This window comes from Stegodyphus dumicola, chromosome 2 (assembly GCF_044657685.1).
Source record: "Stegodyphus dumicola isolate Sdum_Otavi_A_Nest chromosome 2, ASM4465768v1".
NCBI classification, from domain to species: domain Eukaryota; kingdom Metazoa; phylum Arthropoda; class Arachnida; order Araneae; family Eresidae; genus Stegodyphus; species Stegodyphus dumicola.
In genome coordinates, this window is record NC_140769.1 from 207732917 (window position 1) to 207756838 (window position 23922).

At 32.3% G+C, this 23922-nt stretch overlaps 1 protein-coding gene across 3 annotated transcripts in view; it reads left to right on the top strand.

Moving 5' to 3' along the window:
• Positions 1-21149, top strand: part of RpS24 (ribosomal protein S24) — a 46528-nt gene extending 25379 nt beyond the window's left edge. For 2 of the 3 annotated variants that reach the window (XM_085811668.1, XM_085811670.1), the window contains 3 exons: positions 15279-15488; positions 19220-19336; positions 20923-21149. In XM_085811668.1, coding sequence (XP_085667794.1) covers positions 15279-15488; positions 19220-19336; positions 20923-20931 — 336 coding nt within the window. In that variant the 3' untranslated portion in view covers positions 20932-21149. The remainder of the gene's footprint in view (positions 1-15278; positions 15489-19219; positions 19337-20922) is intronic. The other variant, XM_085811669.1, reaches the window with a different exon arrangement.
• Positions 21150-23922: the final 2773 nt, after the last annotated feature.

Genomic DNA, 23922 nt, shown 5'->3' on the forward strand with positions numbered 1-23922 from the left:
ACTTTATTTAAAGCCTTTGGCTTCCCCGCTTTCCTCTTGTACTTTTTCCTTAATTAAAAAAATGTGCTTAATTGGCAGCTTTGTCCTACTACTTAAGAAGTACTTTTCTGCAGTGGAGTTCTTTATTTAAAGCCGTTACACTTTTATTTTGGATTTTTTTCCTCCTTTGCTGTAGCGCTTTTCTTTTATACTCGTTAACAGCAGGTAAAAAATGCTTAATTGGCAACTGTGTCCTACTGCTGAAAAATTATTTTTCTGTAGTAACCTTAAATGTTGCTAAATTAACATGTATAGGCGTTTCTTGTAGCTTATTGGTTTACAAGAGTCATTATACGTAACAGCCTTAATCTAATCACATATCAGGTGTCCTGAAAATTTTTTCGAGCCGAGTACTTAATTTAAAGCCTTTGGCTTCCCCCCCCTTCCCTGCTATACTTTTTCCTTAATTAAAAAAGGTGCTTAATTGGCAGCTTTGTCCTACTGCTTAAGAATTAATTTTCGGCGGTGGAGTTCTTTATTTAAAGCCCTTACACTTTTATTTGGGATTTTTTTCTCCTTTGCTGTAGCTCTTTTCTTTTATACTCGTTAACAGCAGGTAAAAAATGCTTAATTGGCAACTGTGTCCTACTGCTGAAAAATCATTTTTCTGTAGTAACCTTAAATGTTGCTAAATTAACATGTATAGGCGTTTCTTGTAGCTTATTGGTTTACAAGAGTCATTATATGTAACAGCCTTAATTTTAATCACATATAGATATTTATCTGAAACGTTCCAGTTGAGTATTTTATTTAAAGCCCTTTGCACTAGCTCTTTTCTTGTTATATTTTTTCCTTAACATAAAAAAAAAAAATGCTTAACTGGCAACTGTGTCCTACTACTTAAGAATTATTGGTTTCCAAGAGTCGTTATACATAACAGCCTTAATCTAATCACATATTAGGTGTTCTGAAAATTTTTTCCAGCCGAGTACTTCATTTAAAGCCTTTGGTTTTTCCCCCCTTTCTCTTATACGTTTTCCTTAACAAAAAAAAAAATGCTTAATTGGCAACTGTGTCCTACTACTTAAGAATTATTTCTCTGTAGGCGAGTACCCTTTTTTTTTTTTTTTTTTTTTTAGCCCAAAGGGATTTGAATGCCGAAGGACTATTAGTTTCGTTTTGGCATTTTGCGTCGGACTCATAAATGTCGGTTCACTTTTCAAACTGTTGCCACAAAATGTTAGAGTCCTGCATTATATTTGAAGAAATTAAATAATGAAAAATCTGCATAAATGTATGTATATTTCTTGTATTGTGATAAAACAACGGTACATAGTCATCGAATTTTGAATAACGTAATCCTCCAACGAATATGAGCATGTGGAAGACCAAATTTGAAATTTGTTTTTGATCGATTTCCTATTTTTTAAAACTTTGACGAATTTTTGATTAACAAACTCAAGGATTTCAAAGCGAGCAATGGCAACGTTGTGCAGAAAAACATTTTTATCTCCAGTGCGTGAGTCTCTGTATCGGAAATTCTAAAGATATGCTCGTTTAAAAACTATTTTGCGATATTGCTGTTGCACTGGATCTTATGGTTTAAGTGCGAGGAACATGATATTTAATAAAGAAGGTAACACACAAAATGTTAAAAAATGCCCTTTTGGACGTAATTTAAAATCTGAAACATTACAGATTTTTTTTTTTAATTATTATTATTATTATTTTTTTTTTATTCCCCTTTGCTGTAGCTCTTTCCTTGTATACCCTTTCTTTAACAGCAGGTGGAAGGTGCTTAATTGGCAACTGTGTCCTACTGTCGAAGAATTATTTTTCTGCAGTAACCTTAAGTGTTGCTAAATTAACATGTATAAGCGTTCTTGAAGCTTATTGGTTTACAAGAATCATTATACATAACAGCCTTAAATTTAATCACTTATTGGATGTTGTTTGGAAATGATCAAGTTGAGTATTTCGTTTAAAGCCCTTGCTTTTTTCGTTTTTTCTCCCCTTTGCTGTAAGCTGTTTTCTGTTATACTTTTTCCTTAACAGAAGGGGGGAAAAAAGATTCTGAATTGGCAACTGTGTCTTACTACTTAAGAATTTTTTTTTCTGTAGTGGAGTTCTTTTATTTAAAGCTGTTACTTTCTTTTTTCCTTGGATTTTTATTCCCCTTTGCTGCAGCTCTTCTTTTATACTGTTTCTGTAACAGCAGGTGGAAAATGCTTAATCGGCAACAGCATCCAACTGCTGAATAATTATTTTTCGATAGTAACCTTAAATGTTCCTAAATTAACATGTATAGGCGTTTCTTGAAGCTTATTGGTTTACAAGAGTCATTATACATAACAGCCTTAAATTTAATCACTTATAGATGTTGTTCTGAAAGGATCCAGTTGAGTATTTCATTTAAAGCCCTTATTTTTTTTTTTTTTTTTTTTTCGTTTTTTCTCCCCTTTGCTGTAAGCTCTTTTCTGTTATACTTTTTCCTTAACAGAAGAAAAAAAAAAAGGTGCTTAACTAGCAACTGTGTCCTACTGCCTAAGAATTATTTTTCTGTAGGCAAGTCTTTTTTTTTTTTTTTTTTTATTCCCTTTTGCTGTAGCTCTTTCCTTGTATACTCTTTCTTTAACTGCAGGTAGAACGTGCTTAGTTGGCAACTGTGTCCTACTGTCACAGAATTATTTTTCTGTGGTGACCTTAAATGTTGCTAAAGAAATATGTATAGGCGTTTCTTGTAGCATACTGGTTTACAAGAGTCATTATTCGTAACAGCCTTAATTTTAATCACATATAGATATTGTTCTGAAACGTTCCAGTTGAGTATTTCATTTAAAGCCCTTTGCTTTTTTGGTTCCCCCCCTTGCACCAGCTCTTTTCTGTTATACTTTTTCCTTAACACGAAAAAAAAAAAAAAAAGATGCTTAACTGGCAACTGTGTCCTACTACTTAAGATTTATTTTTCTGTAGGCAAGTACTTTTTTATTATTATTATTTTTATTCCCCTTTACTGTAGCTTATTCCATGTATAGTCTTTTCTTTAACAGCAGGTAGAAGGTGCTTAATTGGCAACTGTGTCCTACTACCAAAGAATTATTTTTCTGTAGTAACCTTAAATGTTGCTAAATTAACATGTATAGGCGTTTCTTGTAGCTTATTGGTTTACAAGAGTCATTATACATAACAGCTTTAATGTAATCACGTATAGATAATTCTGAAAGTTCCAGTCGAGTACATTTATTTAAAGCCTTTACCTTTTTTTTCCCCTCCCTTTGCTCTATCTCTTTTCTATCATACTTTTTCCTTTAACGGAAGAAAAAAAGATGCTTGATTGGCAGCTATGTCCTACTAGTTAAGAATTATTTTTCTGTAGTCAAGTATTTTAAAGCCATTACATTTTTTCTAGTTTTATTCCTATTTGCTGTAGCTCATTTCTTTTGTACTCTTTCTTTAACAGCAGGTAGAAAAATGCTTAATTGGCAACTGTGTCCTACTGCTGAAGAATTATTTTTCTGCGGTAACCTTAAATGTTGCTAAATAAACATGTATAGGCGTTTCTTGTAGCTCATTGGTTTACAAGAGTCATTATACGTAACAGCTTTAATCTAATTACATATTGGGTATCCTGAAAATGTTTTCGAGCTGAGTACTTTATTTAAAGCCTTTGGCTTCCCCGCTTTCCTCTTGTACTTTTTCCTTAATTAAAAAAATGTGCTTAATTGGCAGCTTTGTCCTACTACTTAAGAAGTACTTTTCTGCAGTGGAGTTCTTTATTTAAAGCCGTTACACTTTTATTTTGGATTTTTTTCCTCCTTTGCTGTAGCGCTTTTCTTTTATACTCGTTAACAGCAGGTAAAAAATGCTTAATTGGCAACTGTGTCCTACTGCTGAAAAATTATTTTTCTGTAGTAACCTTAAATGTTGCTAAATTAACATGTATAGGCGTTTCTTGTAGCTTATTGGTTTACAAGAGTCATTATACGTAACAGCCTTAATCTAATCACATATCAGGTGTCCTGAAAATTTTTTCGAGCCGAGTACTTAATTTAAAGCCTTTGGCTTCCCCCCCCTTCCCTGCTATACTTTTTCCTTAATTAAAAAAGGTGCTTAATTGGCAGCTTTGTCCTACTGCTTAAGAATTAATTTTCGGCGGTGGAGTTCTTTATTTAAAGCCCTTACAGTTTTATTTGGGATTTTTTTCTCCTTTGCTGTAGCTCTTTTCTTTTATACTCGTTAACAGCAGGTAAAAAATGCTTAATTGGCAACTGTGTCCTACTGCTGAAAAATCATTTTTCTGTAGTAACCTTAAATGTTGCTAAATTAACATGTATAGGCGTTTCTTGTAGCTTATTGGTTTACAAGAGTCATTATATGTAACAGCCTTAATTTTAATCACATATAGATATTTATCTGAAACGTTCCAGTTGAGTATTTTATTTAAAGCCCTTTGCACTAGCTCTTTTCTTGTTATATTTTTTCCTTAACATAAAAAAAAAAAATGCTTAACTGGCAACTGTGTCCTACTACTTAAGAATTATTGGTTTCCAAGAGTCGTTATACATAACAGCCTTAATCTAATCACATATTAGGTGTTCTGAAAATTTTTTCCAGCCGAGTACTTCATTTAAAGCCTTTGGTTTTTTCCCCCCTTTCTCTTATACGTTTTCCTTAACAAAAAAAAAAATGCTTAATTGGCAACTGTGTCCTACTACTTAAGAATTATTTCTCTGTAGGCGAGTACCCTTTTTTTTTTTTTTTTTTTTTTTTAGCCCAAAGGGATTTGAATGCCGAAGGACTATTAGTTTCGTTTTGGCATTTTGCGTCGGACTCATAAATGTCGGTTCACTTTTCAAACTGTTGCCACAAAATGTTAGAGTCCTGCATTATATTTGAAGAAATTAAATAATGAAAAATCTGCATAAATGTATGTATATTTCTTGTATTGTGATAAAACAACGGTACATAGTCATCGAATTTTGAATAACGTAATCCTCCAACGAATATGAGCATGTGGAAGACCAAATTTGAAATTTGTTTTTTGATCGATTTCCTATTTTTTAAAACTTTGACGAATTTTTGATTAACAAACTCAAGGATTTCAAAGCGAGCAATGGCAACGTTGTGCAGAAAAAACATTTTTATCTCCAGTGCGTGAGTCTCTGTATCGGAAATTCTAAAGATATGCTCGTTTTAAAACTATTTTGCGATATTGCTGTTGCACTGGATCTTATGGTTTAAGTGCGAGGAACATGATATTTAATAAAGAAGGTAACACACAAAATGTTAAAAAATGCCCTTTTGGACGTAATTTAAAATCTGAAACATTACAGATTTTTTTTTTTAATTATTATTATTATTATTTTTTTTTTATTCCCCTTTGCTGTAGCTCTTTCCTTGTATACCCTTTCTTTAACAGCAGGTGGAAGGTGCTTAATTGGCAACTGTGTCCTACTGTCGAAGAATTATTTTTCTGCAGTAACCTTAAGTGTTGCTAAATTAACATGTATAAGCGTTTCTTGAAGCTTATTGGTTTACAAGAATCATTATACATAACAGCCTTAAATTTAATCACTTATGGATGTTGTTTGGAAATGATCAAGTTGAGTATTTCGTTTAAAGCCCTTGCTTTTTTCGTTTTTTCTCCCCTTTGCTGTAAGCTGTTTTCTGTTATACTTTTTCCTTAACAGAAGGGGGGAAAAAAGATTCTGAATTGGCAACTGTGTCTTACTACTTAAGAATTTTTTTTTCTGTAGTGGAGTTCTTTTATTTAAAGCTGTTACTTTCTTTTTTCCTTGGATTTTTATTCCCCTTTGCTGCAGCTCTTCTTTTATACTGTTTCTGTAACAGCAGGTGGAAAATGCTTAATCGGCAACAGCATCCAACTGCTGAATAATTATTTTTCGATAGTAACCTTAAATGTTCCTAAATTAACATGTATAGGCGTTTCTTGAAGCTTATTGGTTTACAAGAGTCATTATACATAACAGCCTTAAATTTAATCACTTATAGATGTTGTTCTGAAAGGATCCAGTTGAGTATTTCATTTAAAGCCCTTATTTTTTTTTTTTTTTTTCGTTTTTTCTCCCCTTTGCTGTAAGCTCTTTTCTGTTATACTTTTTCCTTAACAGAAGAAAAAAAAAAAGGTGCTTAACTAGCAACTGTGTCCTACTGCCTAAGAATTATTTTTCTGTAGGCAAGTCTTTTTTTTTTTTTTTTTTTATTCCCTTTTGCTGTAGCTCTTTCCTTGTATACTCTTTCTTTAACTGCAGGTAGAACGTGCTTAGTTGGCAACTGTGTCCTACTGTCACAGAATTATTTTTCTGTGGTGACCTTAAATGTTGCTAAAGAAATATGTATAGGCGTTTCTTGTAGCATACTGGTTTACAAGAGTCATTATTCGTAACAGCCTTAATTTTAATCACATATAGATATTGTTCTGAAACGTTCCAGTTGAGTATTTCATTTAAAGCCCTTTGCTTTTTTGGTTCCCCCCCTTGCACCAGCTCTTTTCTGTTATACTTTTTCCTTAACACGAAAAAAAAAAAAAAAAGATGCTTAACTGGCAACTGTGTCCTACTACTTAAGATTTATTTTTCTGTAGGCAAGTACTTTTTTTTTATTATTATTTTTATTCCCCTTTACTGTAGCTTATTCCATGTATAGTCTTTTCTTTAACAGCAGGTAGAAGGTGCTTAATTGGCAACTGTGTCCTACTACCAAAGAATTATTTTTCTGTAGTAACCTTAAATGTTGCTAAATTAACATGTATAGGCGTTTCTTGTAGCTTATTGGTTTACAAGAGTCATTATACATAACAGCTTTAATGTAATCACGTATAGATAATTCTGAAAGTTCCAGTCGAGTACATTTATTTAAAGCCTTTACCTTTTTTTTCCCCTCCCTTTGCTCTATCTCTTTTCTATCATACTTTTTCCTTTAACGGAAGAAAAAAAGATGCTTGATTGGCAGCTATGTCCTACTAGTTAAGAATTATTTTTCTGTAGTCAAGTATTTTAAAGCCATTACATTTTTTCTAGTTTTATTCCTATTTGCTGTAGCTCATTTCTTTTGTACTCTTTCTTTAACAGCAGGTAGAAAAATGCTTAATTGGCAACTGTGTCCTACTGCTGAAGAATTATTTTTCTGCGGTAACCTTAAATGTTGCTAAATAAACATGTATAGGCGTTTCTTGTAGCTCATTGGTTTACAAGAGTCATTATACGTAACAGCTTTAATCTAATTACATATTGGGTATCCTGAAAATGTTTTCGAGCTGAGTACTTTATTTAAAGCCTTTGGCTTCCCCGCTTTCCTCTTGTACTTTTTCCTTAATTAAAAAAATGTGCTTAATTGGCAGCTTTGTCCTACTACTTAAGAAGTACTTTTCTGCAGTGGAGTTCTTTATTTAAAGCCGTTACACTTTTATTTTGGATTTTTTTCCTCCTTTGCTGTAGCGCTTTTCTTTTATACTCGTTAACAGCAGGTAAAAAATGCTTAATTGGCAACTGTGTCCTACTGCTGAAAAATTATTTTTCTGTAGTAACCTTAAATGTTGCTAAATTAACATGTATAGGCGTTTCTTGTAGCTTATTGGTTTACAAGAGTCATTATACGTAACAGCCTTAATTTTAATCACATATAGATATTGTTCTGAAACGTTCCAACAGCCTTAATTTTAATCACATATAGATGAAACGTTCCAGTTGAGTATTTCGTTTAAAGCCCTCAGCTTTTTTCGTTCCCCCCCCCCTTTGCACTAGCTCTTTTCTGTTATACTTTTTCCTTAACAGAAAAAAAAAGATGCTTAACTGGCAACTGTGTCCTACTACTTAAGATTTATTTTTCTGTAGGCAAGTACTTTTTTTTTATTTTTATTCCCCTTTACTGTAGCTTATTCCTTGTATAGTCTTTCTTTAACAGCAGGTAGAAGGTGCTTAATTGGCAACTGTGTCCTACTACCGAAGAATTATTTTTCTGTAGTAACCTTAAATGTTGCTAAATTAACATGTATAGGCGTTTCTTGTAGCTTATTGGTTTACAAGAGTCATTATACATAACAGCCTTAATGTAATCACGTATAGATAATTCTGAAAGTTCCAGTCGAGTACATTTATTTAAAGCCCTTACCTTTTTTTCCCACTCTCTTTGCTCTATCTCTTTTCTATTATACTTTTTCCTTTAACAGAAGAAAAAAAGATGCTTGATTGGCAGCTATGTCCTACTACTTAAGAATTATTTTTCTGTAGTCAAGTATTTTAAAGCCATTACATTTTTTCTAGTTTTATTCCTATTTGCTGTAGCTCATTTCTTTAACAGCAGGTAGAAAAATGCTTAATTGGCAACTGTGTCCTACTGCTGAAAAATTATTTTCCTGCGGTAACCTTAAATGTTGCTAAATAAACATATATAGGCGTTTCTTGTAGCTTATTGGTTTACAAGAGTCATTATACATAACAGCCTTAATTTTAATCATGTATAGACATTGTTCTGAAACATTCCAGTTGAGTATTTCATTTAAAGCCCTTTGCTTTTTTGGTTTTTTTCTCCCTTTGCTGTAGCCCTTTTCTGTTATACTTTTTCCTAACAGGAAAAAAAAAAAAAAAAAAAAAATATTCATAATTGGCAACTGTGTCCTACTACTTCAGAATTATTTTTCTGTATTCGAGTACTATTTTTAAGCCATTACGTTTTTTGGATTCTTATTCCCCTTTGCTGTAGCTTATTTCTTTTATACTCTTTTTACGTCAGGTAGAAAATGCTTAATTGGCAGCTGTTACCTACTCGTGAAGGATTATTTTTCTATAGTAACCTTTAATGTTGCTAAATAAACATGTGTAGGTGTTTCTTGTAGCTTATTAGTTTAAAGAGTCACTGTACAGGCTTTGATCTAGTCACATAAATTTTGTTTTGAAAACAGTTTCACATACAACTACATTTGATGACCCTGATAAATTTCTTTTTGGGATTGCTCAGCCTGTGCTATAATAGTATTTTTTCTTTAGTAGCTATGAATATTATCAAATAAATGCGTGAAATCTGTTGTTTTTTTTTAGGGGGTAGCTTTTATGTTACAGGCGTCATGTTCTTTTACCCTGTCCTTGTAGCTTTTGAAAATAATTAACAGTGTTTGTATGAATAAGTGCTACATTGCTTGATAGAGTAAAGGCCACATTATAAAGGAATGCTCTAGAACTGTAAGCAAACAGGAGCATAACCAATAATAAGATTTATTTCATCTCCAATCAGAGTTCTAATGGCTTAAAATATAAAATAATTGGAAAATATTGTAAGAATCTTCATTTTGGGCAGTGTATTTTCAAACCCGATGTAGCATGAATTCAATAAATGTTTTGGCATATGGTACATAAAATTTTTTTTTTCCAGTTTACAGTCGTTTGTTTTGTAGGAGTTAAGAGAAAGTTTAGTCAACATCTTGGTTATGTCTTGGAGATTGAATTGGCTAAGGTTGCAAGATTTTGCAAGATGTTAAATCTTATCTGAAGGGTGTGTAGGTGTGCTTTATCCTGTTACAAAATTGCATTTAGAAGATATTGTATTGGTACAGGCTATGATACCTTGACTGCATATAACTGTATCTAAGGGGTCTAGTTGGGATACCGGTCGAGATGGATGTTGAAAAACCAATTGGAATTCTCTTTCCACTCAACAGCAAACGGAAAAGCAAGTCTGATTTCTTCAAACTCCATCAGCTAAAAATGAAGCAGAAGTGACGTTTATTGCATAGCAACCAGTCTCTCTCACCTCTACATTGCTCAAGGCTCACGAATGGAGTTAGTTTGTTGTTAAAAGTTCTGTTTCGTACGTGCTTATCACTGAGGATGTGGTAGGAAAAAAAAATTAACTGACTAGTTCAAGTATGGTGAAATTTTTTAAAGAAATCCGCAACTGTTAAGCGGTCAACTTGATGCACATTTGGTAAAAAGCACAGGAAAGATAAATGGGAAGGGTTATATGCAGAAAGAAATGACATTTTCAAAACTGCAGATAAGTGAAGAAACGTGAGCATAATTTCACATATGATCTTTTGCAAAAAGGAAATTTTCTAAAAGGTTACATGTTTGTAAACTATTAAGATGAATTTTATGATTAAAGTTTTTTTGTCTTAAAAGGTTATGCAACATTGTCATAAATCAAATCATTGAAATGTAGCATCGCATATGCATGTTTAATATTCAGAATTTAAATTTTTTAGCAATTGATGATTATATCAATCATTTTATACATATTTATAATTATCACATAACTACAGATATACTATGTACAGTAAAAAGTCATTAATCCGGACTCGTCGGGACTTCTGCGATTCTGGATTATAGATCATCAATTTAAATCTCATAAGATGGCATGCAGAAATTCTAAAATTAAAAATATGAAACCGTAATTTATGAAATAAAGAACAATTATGATCTAAAGGGTATCAAAATTTACAAAAAAAAGCTTAATATTTATTTGTTTACTTTATTAAACATTTCTCTCAATGTAAGTTGTTTAAGTTGCTTCATTTTATGTGATAATACTTTCTCTTTAATTCTATAAAAAGACATAATTTCTTGTTCAGTTACAAAGTTCCGCTGTTCAAGTCCCATTAATTGCTGTGCCGAGAATACCGACTAACTTGTCAATCGAAATTTTTTCGTTTTCACTAACCTCTCTGTCACATTCTTCATGTCTTTATTTATTTTTTGCAGCAATTCCACTTTTTGTTTGTTGGACATTGAAACATACTTTCGTTTTGTAGATCCTTTGGAAGTTCCAGCATCAGAAATTCTATTTGACATAATAGAAAGTTCAAGTTTACTTTTATAAAATTGCTCTTACCGTCTGCAAAAAATAATAAGCGGGATCCAATTCGAAGATTAACCCCTTAAGGCACAGATTAATTTCTAATTTTCGGTCAAAAAATCACCTATTTTTTTTCTTGCATAATCAATATATATGCATAACAGCCAGGGTTAGCTTCAAATCGAAATCTCGGTGGTGCAACGTTTGGTTGATTTATACTAATTTGATACCAATTCCTTGCTATATCCAAAATCTCGTTGTCATTATCTTCCGATTCACTTCCATCACTCAAGAAATCATCACTCTCATCGCCGAAACTGTCTGATAAATTGTCATCGTCAGAGTCGCTCATTATCAGATAACTTTTTTAAAATTACAAAAACACTTAGTAATATAATTTGCAGTTAACTGCTTACTTTTATTATATTTACGTAATAAAAATGGATATATTACCTTTTCCACACCAAACGACTACTTTATAGCAAAGAATTCCTAGCAAACTTATAGCTAATCATCAAAATGCGCCACGTGGTTTACACAAGAAAAATGCTGAAGAGTGGTGCCATCTATGTCAAATAAGTTTAATTATAATCTAGCCTATTTATTTTTACTGGAACGGATCTCAGACAAGCATTAGAAATAAAATAACACGAGATACAAAGGCGCCCGTGTGAGACACGGACATGTGCAAATTTGCCGGAAACTATCGCCCGTGTAAGACACGGGCTAAGGGGTTAAGGAACAACGCAATCATTAACATTAACTGAAATAGATAATTTTAGCTTACACCTTCCGTTATACATTAAATGCGCAGGCGAAAACGTATTCTTCACCTGCGCACACGCATATGCGCAGAAAGTTTTTAGCTTTGAGGTCCGGGTTATGGGTGTCCGAATTAACGACTTTTTGACTGTATTGTAAATATCAATAAGCAGAAAACTTTAGAATGATGCATTAAAAAACAATTTACTAGTGATAAAAAATTTTAACAAAAGTAGTACAAAGGAAAATAATATATATAACTATTGGTTAAGTCACAGAACATATCTTTCATATAAATGCACATACACAGGTGTATTTATATATTATATAAAATGGAAGGAAAAATTACATAACTGCACATTAAGCAATTGCCAAAATTTTCTGCTTCTATAGGTAACCTTGGCATTCTTCCTTGTCATTAGGTGCATTATAGATACATGGGTACCATCTACAGCACCTATGACACCAGGAAATCCAAACTTTCAACTGAATCCTAATTTGATTTTGTTTTGTTGAAAACTTCTCTTTACTGTAAATTTTATCCATTTGGTGAAAATACCAGAACAAATAGCATCTGTAACTTCTCAAATACACCAACTGACATCTTTATGACTCAGCCCTACATATCTGTCATTACCAACATATCTCTGGTAACTTCTTGAAGCAAAGAAGATTAAGGCACACAAAGCCTGTTTTAAATAAATACATATATATAACTGTATTATAAATATATTAACGTATGTAGTGAAAGAAATTTCAGTACATTTTCCTGTATCTACCTTTTTTAAATCGATCCTACCAGTGGACAAGCGGTAAAATCGCTGAACACTGGTAGTTCTGTCCGAGGTTTGAATCTCGCTAACGGGCTGGTTGCATGGGCATCATTACAAATATATCTGTGGTAACTTCCATAAACATAAATATTTAAAGCACACAAAATTTTTTTTTAAATAAATAACTATATATACATATATGTATATCTAACTGTTATAAATATATTAACATATGCAGTGAAAGAAATTGCAGTACATATTCCTATTTGTACTCTTTTAAGTCCATCCCACCAGCGGTGAAGCGGTAAAATTGCTGAAAACTGGTAGTTCGAATCCCGCGAACGAGCTGGCTACATGAGCGTTTTCATGGTTTTTCCCATGTGTTAAGTGTATAAGAGCTAGTTTCCCTTAAAAAAATCTTCCACAGAGGCAACTCTCACCTTAAGCAGATAACCCTCAAGGTTTTGCAGTAATCACATAAAACCAAAACCAAACACTTTTTTAATATGAATAAAAATTACACAAAACTAATGTGATATCTTAAAGCAGACCACATAAAAAATCTGATAACTAATTATAAATCATGTATTAAAATATTTACAAGAATTTTAACTTGAAGTATACAGGAGATTCTAAAAACTACTGAAAGCTGACATTCATATCGACATATACAATTAAAACTACTTAAACAGATTTTTTTAATTCGAAGCAATTTAATATGAGTGTTGAATTTAGGATGTGCATAATTTGAATATATATTGCACATTTTTAATGCATTTGTTAATATATTACATATTTATATGCTACGACCTAAAATAAAAGCGGAGGGAAATACATTATGATTTAAAACATAAAATTTACAAATTACTCATCAAAATATGAAATTAAGTACATTAGTTTAAAAATTACAATTTTAAATTTAAAATATGCACTCCTTCTTTATACGTGATAAAGGAAAACACCAAATATATTATTTTCACTAAAATTAAGAAATTGCTTATCAATAGCCAGAAGCCTATGTCATGCAGATATGAAAACAAGCGAATAATTCCTTACCTATAATTCAGAAGATTTTGATCTGGATGCTCCAGTAAAGTATGGCCTTAATTTATTCATAAGGTTCCATGCTATAGGTTTGGTAAGTCGAAATATCCAATAAAAGTAGAATCGTCAGCATCAATTGTATTATTTCTATCGCGAAACACTCAAATTTTTTGCAAATCTTAAGAAATTAAAAAATTCATTTCGTTCACTTTCAAAAACCATCTTAAGTTTAGCTCTTAAACGGCATCTACTCAGCTGGTGGAAAAATTTCCGATACGTCGATCTCTGTAATGATTGAGATAATGGCACAAGACTCTCTCTTTGTCCAGTAGGTCACAAAAAAAGATCTGGTCTTCCATCGCGGCAGTGTCCAGACTAGGACTAAGTGGCTTGTGATGTTAGTTGCAGCGTGGCTCCATGAAGTCAGACTAGTTGTTTTTCTTCACAGAGTGTTGCATTCTTTTATTCAGCAGTTATGATGTGATACCTTTTTAAACAATTATGATATCTTGCTGTTGAGGATAGCCTTTTCAGTAGATGAGTGGAAGGCAAATCTCCTGCTGACCTAGAGTGAAATCTTTCATGAATCGCATCAGTTTGGGAAAATAGCACATCATGACATCTTATGAGCATTAACCCTTTAAGCGTGTAGCGTTTGCTCCTGCGCATGCACTGCAGTGGGGACGATGACGAGGTGAGTTCGTCAAGCACGCTTAAAGGGTTAATATGCTTCTTATTCTTATTTAACACTAATGATATGCACTTCTTACAATTATTATTTCTTCACATGCGGGTTGTCTTCTTATGTTAACATTTGATTTGCCAGAAATTTTAATGCTTCTGATATCTTGCTGCAGTTTTCTAACCCAAGGGGGGACCTCTGTATGTTCTGCAGTTTGCTTTAGCAGTTGCATCTGTCATATATTTATGGTATGGCATTTTCTTTGTAAGCTGGCGTGTTTTGAACAAGTAGTCTATCGGATGTGGTAAGAAATATGCGCAGGATCTACCTAGGTTTAAGCTGTTACGAGATCTAATTGAAAGTGTAGACTATTCTGCTAGTGTGCTACAGTGAAGATATCTGAAGCAATAATAAATAAAATGCTAAATAGTTACTGTTTTTTAATAAGATCATATGGAGATAAAAGTTTTTCTATAACTAACCTTAACCTCTTCTTGGTTGGACTTCCTCCCTTTTTTCTTTCCAGTTTTCTGATCCAAGGGGGGGGGGCCTCTTTTTTTTTTTTTTTTTAATTGCTGAAAATCATCACATGCTGTATCTTGAATTCAAAAGTGTGATATCTTTTTATGGGTAAGCAGTTTTTACACGCAATGAATTGGAAGTTGATCTGTCAGCAGTATCCTTATCTTCAGGGCAGATGTTTTTATTTTATTTGGCTTACTAAATGTAGTATTTCATCTCGATGTACTCCGTCTTTGATATGATTTAAATCAAATTCCTCATCATTATAAATATCACGAATACACATCAAATAGTTTTCTGGTTGCAATTTTCTAATTTCAACTATGCGTAATGTATGCTTTACGCATGCGATCTTGAAAGAAATGTTTAATAAGGTAAACAAATAAATATTAAGCTTTTTTTTTTTTTTTTTTTGTAAATTTTGATACCCTTTAGATCATAATTGCTCTTTATTTCATAAATTACGGTTTCATATTTTTAATTTTATAATTTCTGCATGCCATCTTGCCAGATTTAAACTAATGATCTAAAATCCGGAATCGTCGAAGTCCCGACGACTCCGGATTATACTTTCGACTGTATTTCATTTCTAGAATTACTTATCTTTCAAAATGACAGATTCAGCTAAGATAGATGTGAGTAATGTTGCTAGTTCTGTTGCCAAGTCATAATTTTTTTTTTTTTTTTTTTTTTTTTTTTTTTTTTAATAGGTTGTAGATGTTATTCATCCTGGAAAGGGATCAGTTCCAAAAACAGAAATCCGAGAAAAATTAGCTAAATTGTACAAAACTACACCAGATGTCATATTTTGTTTTGGTTTTAGGACGCAGTTTGGTGGCGGCAAATCTTCCGGTTTTGCTCTTATATATGACACATTAGATTATGCAAAAAAATTTGAGCCAAAGTATCGTCTCATAAGGGTATGTAATATTTATTTACTAATTAATATATTTAAATTTAACATAAAAAAGAATTAGTAATGCTTTTGTTTAGATAATCATATAGATTTGTATAAATATGTCCTTCATGTTAATGCATCTAGAATTATATTGCCATTGTAATTTAAATTGGAAAGATTTAAATATGATACTTTTAATAACTCATAACAACTTGTGTTGTCATGGCAAATACGGAGGGCTGTTAACCTCTTCGTCATCCGTAACGCGCTATAAGCGTCGTTCTTCTACACTTTAAAATGCTTTCTAAATGTTTACTTGTTTAAGTTTTTATTTTATTTGTTCTAATACCTCCTAGAGGGCAGTACTAATCAGGCATTCTATTTCTAATTGAATTTGCCCCGGGTTTTATGAATATTCACACCATTTTACATAAGATACAAGACAGTGAGAGATGGCTTCTACATCTACTCCGCAGAGAAAGAGAAAGAATGAGGTTGTGAATTGGAAAGACAAGAAGGATATACATTTGATGAGTACAGTCCATAATAACTCAATGATTGATGTTGGGACACTGAAAAGAACTGTTAAAAAAACCAATAATTGTAAAAGATTACAACATAATGGGAGGAGTAGACCGCCTGGAACAGATGTTATCAAATTATCCTGCTGTTAGAAATAAGCAAAGATATTATTTTTCCATTTATTTATTTTAATTAATATTCATTGACATTTATCCACTACGAAAGTTATGATGTACAGAGAAAACATTACACACTACGAAAAATAGACGGCCGCTGGGGGAGACATTTTCACAGACAGGAGAGGACGGCAAAAGGGTTAAGTCTCAAAATGCCTATTTTTAAATAATAGGCTGTAATATATAGCTCCAAGCTTTCTCAGTTTTTACTTTTAAGCATGCTATTTTGCAGATGCGGCTTTGTCCTTTAGTCCATAAAACTGCATATGTTATATATAGCTAGAAATGAAGCCATTGATAAATTCAAAGTAAAATTTCATGTACTCCATCTTGAAGGTCTCTCATGAAATTTTGCAAAAGAAAGGCATCAATAAGCAGTGGGCCTCAAAATTTCAGAATGGCTGCTGCAAGGAAAAATATCCAATTGTACTATCGATCACTTTTGACTGCATCTCACAGTAATGCTGAATTTCAATGGCTGTCTCCTTATTGGGGAAAATAAGGTCAGAAATTTACTCCAATGGCTTTGTACACTGTGTCAAAAAAATAGGAAAATTCCATATTGAGCATGTTCTGCTGTGCCAATTGATGAAAACCAACTTGCATTTTTCATGTCTCGAAATGGAGCATAGGATGCATAGTTTTTATATAGCACAGGTATATGACACAAAATCAAACTTTTTCTGAAATGACATGCTGTTTTTTTTTCCCCTATATTTCAATACTGCATCTTAAATTTTGCCAAAAAGTTGAGTTTCATAAAAGTTGCCTGTGTTGTTTTTAAAAATTAGGTATTAGAATATGAATTAAAAGAATTCAATCACTTTATTTACATGGAGGTAAAGACAAGTTGTGGAGGATGACAGTAAATTCTGGTGCAAATTTCAGATAGTGCCACCAGAATTTTTTTTTAATATTTTTTAATTGATCCACTGATATTGAATATATATTTAAACACTGTGTATTTTCTATTAACACAAGTTTCAACCTATTTCGGCTAGTCTTTGAAGTATATTACACAAAACTTACCTATATTTGCATACAACCTTTCAATTGAGATATGAAAGTATTGTAAAGTTAGATCCATGCAGGAATCAGTGCAAGTTTTGTAGTTATAACAGGAAGTGTATGGCTAAACTTTCGCCCTTCAGATAATATACATTTTTTGTATTTCAAACACTTGAAAATTTTAAAATTATAAATAAAACATATTATACAGTCAAAAGTCGTTAATTCGGACACCCGTAATCCGGAATGATCTATAATCCGGACCTCAAAGCTACAAACTTTCTGCGCATGCGTCGCTTTCACGCATGCGCACAGGCGTTAACGAGAGCGCGTAAGACCCTTACGGCTGCGAATATGTTTGTGCGCATGCGTTTTTAATGTGTAACGGAGTTATACGCTAAGCTAAAGTTATCTAATTCAGTTAATGTTTCAGATTGCGTTGTTCCTTAATCTTCGAATTGGATCCGGCTTATTATTTTTTGCAGACTGTTAGAGCAATTTTATAAAAGTAAGCTTGAACTTTCGATTATGTCAAATAGAATTTCCGATATATATTTACTACAAAGCGAAAGTATGTTTGAAATCCGAAATCTGTTTATCAATTTCACGCTGCTCTGCCGCAGAGGGAGGGCAGAAACGTCATTATTAGATTATGATAGATTAGAAAGATTATGTCAAATAGAATTTTCGATATATATTTAAAAATAATTTGTATCTACAAAGCGAAAGTATGTTTTGAAATCCGAAATCTGTTTATCAATTTCACGGGGCGGATTGGAAGTTAATCTGTCAGCACTATCGGTCTTTGATATGATTTAAATCAAGTTCCTTGTCATTATAATTCGCTTCCGATAGTGAAGAAAGTGACCCAGAGGTTATTGAAAACAAAAACATTTCGATTGACAAATTAGTCGGTATTCTCAACACAGCAATTATAGGACTGGAACAGCGGAACTTTGTAACTAAACAAGAAATTATGTCTGTTTAATAGAATTAAAGAGAAAGTATTATCACATGAAATGAAGCAACTTACATTGAAGGAAATGTTTAATAAAGTAAACAAATAAATATTAAGCTTTTTCTTTTTGTAAATTTTGATACCCTTTAGATCATAATTGTTCTTTATTTCATAAATTACGGTTTCATATTTTTAATTTTGTAATTTCTGCATGCCATCTTACCAGATTTAAACTGATGATCTATAATCCGTAATCGCCGAAGTCCCGAGGAGTCCGGATTAACGACTTTTGACTGTAATATAGTAATGTCAAATTGCATACTTTTGTGCATGTTTTAGAAATAGGGCAGCATGTTCAACTTTGACATTTGCATTTTATTTTGGAAATGTATATAAGTAGTCATCATATTTCCAAGTAACTGTCAATTTAGAAAACTTGTTAATTATTATGTAGAAGATCAAAAGTGTGTCATTTTAACAAGGAGTTAAAATTGTTAGTTTTTCTTGTGTGTAAAAGGTTAAAATATTAAGGAAGCATAGTGCTATGTGAAATCTAGCAAAATAAAAAAACTTTATCTCCTGCATTGTGTTTTGCATGTTCCACAAGTTCTTATAAAATGATTATAGAAGCATTCATAAACATTTATAGACTTGCTCAGCTCATTCACTTATAAAATCTTACTTTTGAACCCCCCCCTTAGATGAGTTTGCTGAGAAGCCCAAAGCAGTAGATTTTCTCATCAAATTTACATACCTCCATGGTCTTTTATGTTAAAGAATTCACTTTGGTATCACTAGATTGCAGTAGATGTCAAGAATTTAAAGTTTTGTTTCTCATTCCTTTGTCTTATTAGTGTACACATAGTTCTGATTTAAAATGAAATGCCTATTGCACATTAGTTCAATGATGAAAACCCTGATCTCTGAACTTTTAAATTAAATATGACCACTGCACCCCATTTAGTGGTGCAGTAATAACAAAATCTTGGTCAAATGAAAGTCCATTAACAGAAGGTTTATCTGTATATATAGTTCTAGTGCATGTAAATACTGGCATCTTTATCATATATTTGTCTTAATTTATTTCAGAATGGCTTTGGTGAAAGAGCAAAAACAGGCAGGAAACAGAGGAAAGAACGGAAGAACAGAATGAAGAAAGTAAGAGGCACGAAGAAAGCTAAAGTTGGTGCTGCTAGTGGTAAAAAGGTATGTATTTATAGTCTTTCAGAATTTATAGAGTGCTTCCCCTTTTTTTTTTTTTTTTTTTTTTTTGGCCAGGGAAGAGGTCTGAATTCTGCATGTGCTGTGCAAATTCGTTTACAAGCATGAGACCTCAATCATTTTTAATTTTTAAAAAATATTTATATCATTAGAAATGTATAAGGACATTCAATGCAAAAAAACAAAGCATGCATTTTAGTGTCTAACCAGTAATTACAATACAGGGAGAAAAAGATATTCCTACACATGCATTGGATATGAGAGATAACTAGTTACATATTGCTGAAAGTGCTGTGTGTGACAAGTCGGTTATGATAATGCATATTATAGTTAAAATGTTTAAAAGACGTTTTTAGTTTTCACTGAAATTAATGTAAATGATTCTTTGAATTACAAATTCATAATATCAGGCAGAATGCTAGAAATATGAACTCTTATATCGGATGCAACAGCGAGTCAGTTTCTGTATTTAGATTTTGTTGCGGCGCAATATGGAAAACCTGTCTCGTAAGTACAGGTTGCTCATTTTGATAAATTCGGATATTCTTCTGGCAAGCTTATCCAAAATTCATTTAACATTAGTATTTTTAATTTTTGTTTCATTCCGGAATCAGTTGTCAAATCAATTAATTATATAAACAATATTACTTTTAATGATAAAAATATTACTTATTAGTGAACAATTTATATTTATTTACCAGTTTAAAAAATAAAACAAAAACCAAAGAAAACTAACACTTTTAAAATAGTGACATTAAAATCTTTATTTTTGAGCTGAGAACCGAAGCACGGACAAAAATGCATTCTGCATGTGTTTCTATCTACTTTACCTGTCAAAGGAAGAAGCACTATTTTTTCCTTCATTTCACAAAAAAATTGTAAGCTGCTTGTTTTTAACAACTAATCAGCAATCACCATCTAATCCTCCATCATTTGTAATAGAGAGTAGTTTTCTTGTATTTGGTAACTCCAAAAGTGATCCATGGTGATTGGCTGTTTTATAACATGTGACAAAGCAAAAAAATTTTGCTTAAAGAATTGTTTTAAATTATGTTAATTATTTGCATAACATCAAACAGTGTTTCGTAATCATCCAACATCAGTTTCATAATTTTTTCATGGAACACTTAGTGTAAAACACAATATTGAATATTTTGAGAAATCATTGCTGTTGTAGAACCATTGGCTTGTTTTTTTCGTTGAATGCCCTTTTAGTATAAATTTATTTTACTTATCGTTTGGAGGTAAAATTTGATTACTGCATCTGGAATATTTTTTTTTCATTTTTTAATACCTTTGTAGAAGTTTTTATATATATACATATATATACTTTACTACTTATTTATCTTTTTTTTTTTCCTCATTTTGCACTAATACTTCTTTACCTAACTTTTGAAAAACTGCTTCTTATGCCAAGGCATTGATAAAATAGAGTAACAGATTACTAGTTTTTAAAATATTTTATACAAAGTTGGCTTGTTACTAACTGTTACAGTAGGAGCTTGCTGTGGACTAACCTGAAACAATTCTTATACTATAAATTTTATTCATTTTGTATTATTTCTTCACAGAAACATTAAAGAGCACATGGAACTTTACTTCTGCTTATTCTTCAAGCTTTTCTAGCTGCTGCTTTCTGTTTCCTCTTCAGTTACATTCATCTTTTTACTTTTTCAAAAGTGATTTTTGTAATGGCTTACCATTAAAACAATTTTTTTTTTATTTTCTTTCAGCCATAAAAGTGTTGAAGATAAAAGCAGATGTGTATCCAACTTTTACAATAAAAAAATTATATGTATTTGTGTTTGGTTTTTTTGTATTCTTTGCACTGAACTCCCACATTTATTGTGTATGTATGCGTAGTAAAGTATTTAATTTTCATACTAAAGCAGTAAGGGCTGAGTGCGTAGCAAGTGTCAAGTTAATTCACTAGAAAATATTTGGTCTGAATATTAAAAACATTTCATCGTCTGTATATTCAGGTTTAAATATATGAAATATTCCTGTTGTCTTTCCCAAAAGCATTGTAAAAGGTATCAAGTTTTGTGCTTCAGGTGGTATCAAAATTGTTATCACATCAAATTTCTGGCAGCATTCCCTTGTTTCCTCCCCAATGCTGTTTATGAATTTATTTGTTCCATTGACAGGGTTAAGTATTTTTACTTTTTTTTTTTTTTTTTTTTTTTTTTTTTTTTTTTTTTTAATAGGAATGGTGCATTCAAGTTTTATGAAACTGCTTAGTTCTTGAAACATAAATATAGTGCATGTAAATACAGCATATTTTTGATGTAGCAGATAAAACAGTAATGCATAGTAGCGTAAAAACATGTTAAATATGAAATAAGTCAGTAATAATGAATTTTTTATTTAAAAAAGTTTGTTTCTGAGTTCTGTTCTAAAGTTTATCTAATTTTAAATAGAACAAAAGATTCCTACCATCAATGAAGCTATTGATGAGCATTTAAAATAGTGTGTTTTAACCGCTTGCCTGATTATTCCAAGTTATCTCGGTTTGTATATATTGCAGTCATTATTATCCTGAGAAAATTCGGGCAAAGCAGGATTTGTCAGTCCGATTTGTTTTACTTTTACTCTGCCTGGTGTAAATATTCAGTTTTGATTAGCAGTATGCCAAGTTTTGTTAGTTTCGTGGTTCTTTTGGCGGGATTGTTCACGTGTTTTCCCTATTGTATAGTATACATCGGCTTGTGGGTTAGTAATGTATAAAAAAGGAAGCTCTTGCATGATAATCATTCTACTTGGATTTAACTATCAAGGCTAGAATCTGTCACTGAAAATAGTCTTTCATTTTAAAATTTCCTTTAATGCTCCTTATATTTCATTAGTTGCAAAAAGGTTTATTGGACAAACATATAAGCATTTTTTGAAATAGTGCTTTTTCATATTAATAATAAAGCAAATATATTATGGCTTCTCGTGTATTCATATTTTCAATTCAAAACATAAAATTTCTTTTTATTTCAGTAAATTTAAGCTTGAAATTTTCCTTAGTTCTATATTTAACCGTTTGTGTCTGGCGAAGCGCTACTGCGCTTCACTTGTCATATGCCCTCTTGTTTTGTATTGAAAATGCAAAGATGCTGATGTTAGTTAGTATACTTTACGCAATTATTGAGAGCAATTGTTTTATAGGAATTGGAAATTGTTTTCATTTTTTTACCAAGTGTTATACTGATAGTTACGAAATAACCCATGTCAAGTTCTGATTCATTTGAAAGTGATAATGAAGAGTAATGACCTTGAAAGTGATGGTGGAAGTGACATCATCATTCGCTCTGAGAGATTACGAGTTATTAGTGATAGCAGTGATGAAGTAACTGCAAGTACCTCCGATGACGATATTATTGATGAGTTTTTACCCGTGGATACAATTTTTTCGAACGAATCGAACACTTTTTTTGAAGTACCTGGATCAAAGCATGCCCCTCCTCCTGATGCAAAACAAATTGGATATTTCAATTTTTTTTTTTTTTTTTTTTTTTTTTTTTTTTTTTTTTTTTCAAGTACACGAACCAACAGCAGCGTCTTCGCATTCTCAATACAAGAAGAGAGTCGCTCTGCGTCGTATTTTGGGCATATGACAAGTGAAGCGCTCGCCGGGCTCGAACGTTAAAGTAAAATCACATTCTTCTTGTAATTTGCATTACATTTGATAAATAATGCCGTGTGTTACAAATTAAATTACTAGCATGATGTAAGTCATTTTACTGTTCTTATTTTAAGGTTAAATGTGTTTATTTGATATAAATATATGTACGAGGGTAAGTTGAAAAATAAGTTTCCCCTGTCGACTGTGGTCAGAGTTGTGTATGAAAGTCAAAAAATAGAATGAGACATTAAAGATATGACATACCTTTATTTTTCCACATAGCTACCAAGTACATTGAGACATTTGTCATATCGCTTGATAAGCTTCAAAAAGTTCTCCAGGGCAAAATCAGGGCTTTGCATATGGAAGAAGCGTTGAACAGCTTGTTTCACTTCAGTATTGCTTCCAAAGCGCCTTCCGCCGAGATTTTTCTTCAAAGCCGGAAACAGATGGAAGTCGTTTGGTGCGAGATCAGGACTGTATGGCGGATGGTGTAGGCACTCCCAACCAAGAGTTGCAATATGGTTTTGCGTTGCCATCGCCGAATGTGGTCTGGCATTGTCATCCAACAGCAGAACACCAGATGTGAGAAGGCCAGGCCGCTTTTGCCGAATCGCCTCTTTCAATTTCGACGGTGTCACAGTAGCACATAGCATTGATGGTTCCAACCTTCAAAAAGTCCAGCAACAAAACACCTTGGGCGTCCCAGAAAACTGTGAGGAGCACTTTACCTGCAGGGGGAGTTGTCTTGAACTTCTTTTGGACAGGTGATAACAGATGTTTCCACTCCATAGATGCGGCCTTCGATTCTGGCGTAAAATGGTGGACCCACATTTCATCCCCCGTCACAATCCAAAACAGAAAGTCATTGCCATCTTCATGATAACGCACGAGATGTTTCAGGCTGACCTCCATTCGTTGTTCCTTGTGTGTCGAGGTCAGTTGTTGGGGCACCCATCGT